This window comes from Sphaerodactylus townsendi, linkage group LG03, assembly GCF_021028975.2.
Source record: "Sphaerodactylus townsendi isolate TG3544 linkage group LG03, MPM_Stown_v2.3, whole genome shotgun sequence".
Classification (NCBI taxonomy): domain Eukaryota; kingdom Metazoa; phylum Chordata; class Lepidosauria; order Squamata; family Sphaerodactylidae; genus Sphaerodactylus; species Sphaerodactylus townsendi.
In genome coordinates this window covers 51,404,638-51,410,810 of record NC_059427.1, presented here as the reverse complement: position 1 = coordinate 51,410,810, position 6,173 = coordinate 51,404,638, and the positions used below count along the sequence as shown (strand labels likewise).

Here is a 6,173-nt window from a genome sequence, read left to right as displayed (position 1 = left end):
CATTTCCCCCCCAGCCGGAGAGGCGGCTCCACATGGCTCTGCATGGAGCCGCCTCCCGATCAGCCCCCTCCATTCACTGTCGTGTCCAGCGTCGCTCTGGAGGGCTGCAGGGACCCGCCCACACTGCCCTCTGACCTCCAGGGGTCAAAGGGCAGCGTGGGCAGGTCCCTGCATCCCTCCAGAGCGACGCTGGACATGACGGTGAGTGGAAGCGACGAGGAAAGAGGTGTCTTCCCAGTGGTGCGGTTCGCACCGCGCCAATGGGAAGATGCCTCTTTGCAAAAACCTTGCTCGTTGAGCGAGGTTAAAAGGGGCAGCTTCGCACAGCTCCCGGGCTGCCAGCAGCCCAGGGGTGGCATTTTTGCCGCTGTATATTGCCCGTGTGGAAAGGGCCTATCATTCATTCAGAATGGAAGATTCCACTTGTCCAATTTGACCTAGATGCTACTCTTCCCTCCTTCTGTAATCCTATCAGTCCGACACAATCAGAGATTTCCTGTCAATAGCCCTATGCAGAATTCAGTATCCTGCTTGTCTGTAGGACTGGGACAATTGGTTTTATGGCTCTAACATCAACATCATACATCTGACCTGGGACCCATATATATAATACTCAACATGCACAGATTCAAACAAAGGCCCTTACGTAAATGTGCATTCAATGCATTGACCTTGGAAAAGGCAACAGGGTGGAGCCAGCTAATTTCAATTCTCACCCCCACCCCCAGATGCACAGAGTATCAGTTGCCTATATAATGTTTGTTTCCAATTCCATCAGAAAAGGGGGGGGAACTGCTGTGCCTACATCATGGTATTTTGCAAGCACACTGCACGCAACCAACCCATACTAGGACTGGAACACTTTTTAGCACAATCTGAAGAATTTTCTAAAGTCTTCAGTCCAATGAAATTAAAAGTGCCACTTCCACACTTGAACAGATGCACAACCATATCTAAAGTTCCTGACAGATCTCACTATAGGAGTTCCTCCTGCAAAAGCAACAATAGTAAAGGTGGCCCAGTGTGTTTGCACCAAACAAGGTCAATCCATGATATTGGAGCATTGCAGAATAGGTAGAACAGAAAAAGGAGAACAAAAATAAGCCTGCAAAAGATAAGGCAAGTGGATTTAAAAAGCCAGGGTCCTTACTTGATCATGTTTTGCAAATCTGGAAGGCAAAGAAGTCATGTGGAGAAGGAAAAAGCCATTATTTTATGACAAGGGACAGCAAGCACAAAGGCAACCTCCCTGTAGCCCTGCAAAAAATGCCTGTTTCCCTACTTATCCTTCAAAACATGCACCATGAAATGCAGGCTGATTCATTCCGGACTGCCCTGTATTTCATCTGCCTTAGTTTCCTTGTGGAAAGCCGTTGTATCAAAGCTCAGCAGACGGCACCAGTTTTTAACAGATTTTGCTGGGCCTATAACATTTGACAGTAGCTACATTTGCCATTACGTTGGGCTTGCTAGTCACAAATCAGTGCTATCATGTGGAAACAGCAGTATTCTCAAAGCTGAGTTATCCTTGAGCTCGGTTATCCTCGAGCTAAGTTATCCTTGGCTCTTGGGAGAAGAAGAAATGAGCCAGAATGCTCATTTAGGATACCGGTAAATTAGAAACGGAAGCCATGCATAGAAGAGGATGGAGCTACAGATCTGGAATGGGGTGGGTATGCACACATGCATATGGAGGGGGCGGGGAGATGAGAAATCTTGAGAATGATACTCCAAGCTGATCAGCCATGAAGACACACAAAGGGAAGGCCCAGATTAACATTCCAGCCCTATGGTGGCCAGAAGATTATCCAGAGCTTCCAGTTTCTGGTTCGCTTCTTCAATGGCACTGTAGGTCTGTACGTTGCTGGCTATGTGGAAACGGATGTCATCAATAAGGGGAATGGAGTCTGTCTCTTGTCGTTCCTCCACTGCCTCAGCATTCTCCTTTACCGCCACTGCAAACTCCTCGAGCTCCACCAGCTGAAGTAAACACAAACCATGTGGGGTAGTGAAACAAGTAGATGGACACTCAGAAGCATCTCTTACCATCACCCTGTTTTCATTTACGTTTTGAACTAACAGCAGTGGAGAGAATTCTGGTTCACATTGCACAGTTCTGTACCGCACGGGCCCATAAAACCAAAAAAGTGCACACTGAAAGTATAACACTCAATTTAAGATCAAAGGAAATAATGATCTGTGAGTACAATATGCCACACAAAAGGTCATCTCTATCACAAGAGGCCTAGTTTGGCTCTGCTTCACAAGGAACAGACGAGCAAAAGGGATTATGTCATTGGTGTGCTGCTTCTCCAGGAAAAACTGCTCGAGATGGCAAATGTGTCTATGAAATACAGGCATTGGTCTGGATTGCAGCTGTGCTGTAAAAAGTGAGGACACGTTAGCCACTGAAAGGCCTTCCACTCAAGGCATTTTGACTCTCTCCTCTCCCACTTTTAAACTGCACTGGATGAAACCATCCCCTCCATCCTCAAAAATCTAGAATATTCAGATCCATTTCACAAACACTGCAGACAACAAACCATTATACCACACCCACTTGGTCAGAACATGATTAAGGACTGTAACATCCACCACTTTGCTAGACATACTCATTTGTGGTTACTGATGCAACTCAAGCATAAGTTTTGCCATAACAGCTCTGTGAAGTGGGAATCATTTTTTAAACACAAATGTTTGCAGACAGGAAAGGATGAGGGCTGAACCCATTACCAAACCTCTCAAAGGCCACAACACACACACTTTTGTGCCAGTTAAATCTTGTTTCCAGATTCCAGTACAAATCCTGCCCTTGCCCAACCAGGGCCGGATGACCTCTTCTACTAGCACAACCAAGTAAGGTTAATGAAGGAAGCTCTCATTTTTGCACTGATCAAAGTGACTGAGATTGGGGGGTTCATTAAATTGGGGGTTCATGAAAAAAAATTTAAGCTTGTTTTAGGGTGGGCAGTAGAAGAGAGAAGAAATAATGTGTATATATAAAAGGGGACCTGTTAAGGAAATTATTTTCTTTAGTATGCTTTCACAAGCACGGAAGAATTTCACACCTTTCTCAACGCTTGTTAAGTAAAGGAGGCTGCAGCCAATATGGGAGTTCTAATAAGAGCCATTTATAAAAATCAGTACATCCACTGAGCTCCAAAACACTTAGCTGAAGCAACAGTGTACCTGGCCACACAAGTCTGTCTGTTCACAACTGCCTGACCATGAGATAAAATGGAAAGGAACAGGCTACCCTCCAATGGCTGTTTGCAGGGAAGAGCAGGATATTCAGAGCAGGAAATAAAAATAAATAGTGCCCATACAATTAAGCATCACAATTTGGGATTAGTTTCTGCATTAATCTAGTCAGGGAAACTTTAAGTACCTTTCTAAATTCTTTTGCAAAGAGGAACATGGCAGAATACAATTCTGGGGTTAAGACCATGGGATACCTGTGCTCTAAGTCTGAATGGCATTTTGTGCTGTGGGGTAAAGTTTAGTAAAATGTATGGCAAGTCCTTCTCCAAAAATGTCAAAGGTGCCGTTACTTTTCAGGACCACCATGGACCCTGAGCATCCACATCCAAGAACTACTACATCTTGCACGTAAAATTAACTAAGTGGTTTAGCTAAGGTACTGTCCACTTGATCCAGAAGGTCATGGACTTGCCTCTGAGCTACGGCTGGTCTGCTCTCCCATTTAGAGAGAACATTTTCGGTGTTCAGAACACGTGCGCTCTTTCAGTACAAAAATCATGTAAGGTAAACTGAAAAGGTAGGAACCAGGCTGGGAGAACATGACTTGCCTAAAGCCATTGATCAAGTCTTTAGCCAAGGTTAGCAACAGAACATCAAAGCCACCTGCTCTTGAAGAAACTGGGAGGCCGGCTGTCAGGTCCCTCTACTGAACTACAATAGCCCTAATGGCCCCACAGTTGATTTTTAAACACTGAGAGACACAGTCATCAGTCTGCTGTAGAACATGAAGTTCAGCCCAGAGCCTGTCAACACCCTCTGCTGAAACTGCACATGTAGTCCACTTGCACTGTGATCACCATAACAAGTTTTTGGAAACATGGCTTACTTCCTTCTTATTGGATCTAAAAAGGACCCATGCCCAACCTCAGGAAACTTGCTCAAATTACCTTTTCAATTATCTTTGCCATATACTCTGTACACTGGTCTTCCAGCCGGGTCAGTTGGAACATCTTTGCGGCTTTCCAGATGCTGACTACAGTGTCTTCATCAAGAACCTGGGCCAAAGTCTTCCCACAGAGTCGTTTGAGCCCAGGTAACAGGTACATGTCTGCGACACAAAGCACTTCATAGGCATTCTCGGGAGATAGCTGCCAAGGAAAAAGAAATGAGATCAGCATCAATCAAAACCAAAATCCTGCCTTGACAACCATTTCTCATTGTCATTCATCTTTGGGAATGATAACTCACTTCAAATCTTAAATACATAAAACCCTACATAGAGTTAAAGTATCATGTATTACCTCCATCACATGTATCCATGAATGCACTCCCTGCTTTAGTTTTAGCTGCCATATCCACTGTAAATAAAACCTTTTTACTAAGAGACCACCATGTTTGCATGACCTCCAGTTTCAGATGAATACAACTGCATACATTATTTCTTCACCTTATTTGCAGCTTGCCTTTCTCACTAAGACTCAAGACCGACTACACCATGTAAATCAATACAATCAAAAGAATGGTGCATCTAATAAGCAATGCAATAGGTGATGTATTCTGAAATGGGGCTGTTGCATGAACAAAGGAAAAGTACGAAACATGCATATGTAATAAGCTGACCGGGAACAGTGATGACAGGGGGCGGGGCAGCAGTGGGAGACAGAGAAGATGACCTGTAAGATATGATCGACTCAGACTACAGGTGAAGGATTTTGGGAACAGACTTCAGTTCTACTGTCAGCTCTTGATATGACTGAAGAACTTGAATCTTGATTTCTGTGGAGGCTTCTCACCCCACTGTCAATCGATTTCATTCTAATACCGGTAAGTACATGAGATATGAAACTGAAATATTAGGAAGCTTTAAAAAAAATAAAAGGAGAAAGCCTCACTGCTACAACCAGGGAATTCCAGGTTCTTAAAGAGTAGGAATCTCAGCATCTGGTGGTGATCAGAAACAGAAGAAATATTTCTTTTACATGGAGCTGCAACAGACACAAGCAAAATAGATTCTGAACCAAGAACTGGGCCACTTTATATCACAAAATACCATCTCCACACCCAGTTTCTAGGGCTATCTTCTACATGTGCTTCCAGAAGATATGATTCGGTTTCACTCAAAGGAGTGACATCTGAGAGGTGCTTTCAAGGGGAAATGGTAAGGGAGGAGACTACAAAACCAATGGGGAGCAAGACATTATGCTAATACACAACTATGCCTGTGTGGATGAAGAATCAGCAAGTGGGGAACGTGCTTAACCCTCAGGCCAGTTATTCTCTGCATCAGCCCCCCACCCTCACCCCATCCCATCGTGTGTGAAATAAATACCTAGCAAGGGAAAGAAGCTTGCTTTAATTGCTGTTTGCTTCTCTGGACTGAGCGGCAGCATTGAAAACAGCTTCCAAGACTGTACTCTGGTTTTTATATAAATAGACATATTCACATTCTTTTGTGACTAAGGAACAACGTTTTCAATCATTCCTGGGAAATCATGAGTGTACACTGTGGAGTGATGGTCTAGTCACACAGTACTTCTTGAAGTATCCTAGGAGTTGGATCCAACATAAATCTAAGAGCCACCCTCAAAGAGCCCACCTTTGAATAAGTTGTGCAGATGGCAAATGTCAATAGAACCTTTTGAAATCAGCCTTTCCACCAGGATCATTCCAAAAATCATTCCAAAAATTCAAGATCTATGCTCATGAACCAGTATTTGTTTGGATCGCTGGTCAAAAGCAGATGAATTCATTTGTGGAGATGCAAAGGGACAAGGACCACCCCTTCTCCTACAGGCAACTGACTCAGCCCCCACCATGTAAACCCATCACCCACTTCCAACTAACTCGGCTCCAGGAAGCCTGTCTTAACTTTTGCTGCAGTTCCTTGCTGAGCTCATTTCTTCCCCCTCCTCCCTGCTCTCTTTAAGCCACGCATCCATGCAAAAAGAAATTCCAGAATATAACACCAAGAC

At 44.1% G+C, this 6,173-nt stretch overlaps 1 protein-coding gene across 2 annotated transcripts in view; it reads right to left on the bottom strand.

Annotated features, from left to right (window-relative positions):
• Positions 1-280: 280 nt before the first annotated feature.
• ABTB1 (ankyrin repeat and BTB domain containing 1) overlaps positions 281-6,173 on the bottom strand; it is a 48,934-nt gene continuing 43,041 nt past the window's right edge. For both annotated transcript variants that reach the window (XM_048491681.1, XM_048491682.1), the window contains 2 exons: positions 4,149-4,349; positions 281-1,980 (listed from right to left, as the gene is read on the bottom strand). In XM_048491681.1, the coding sequence (XP_048347638.1) occupies positions 1,774-1,980; positions 4,149-4,349 (408 nt within the window). In that variant the 3' untranslated portion in view covers positions 281-1,773. The remainder of the gene's footprint in view (positions 1,981-4,148; positions 4,350-6,173) is intronic.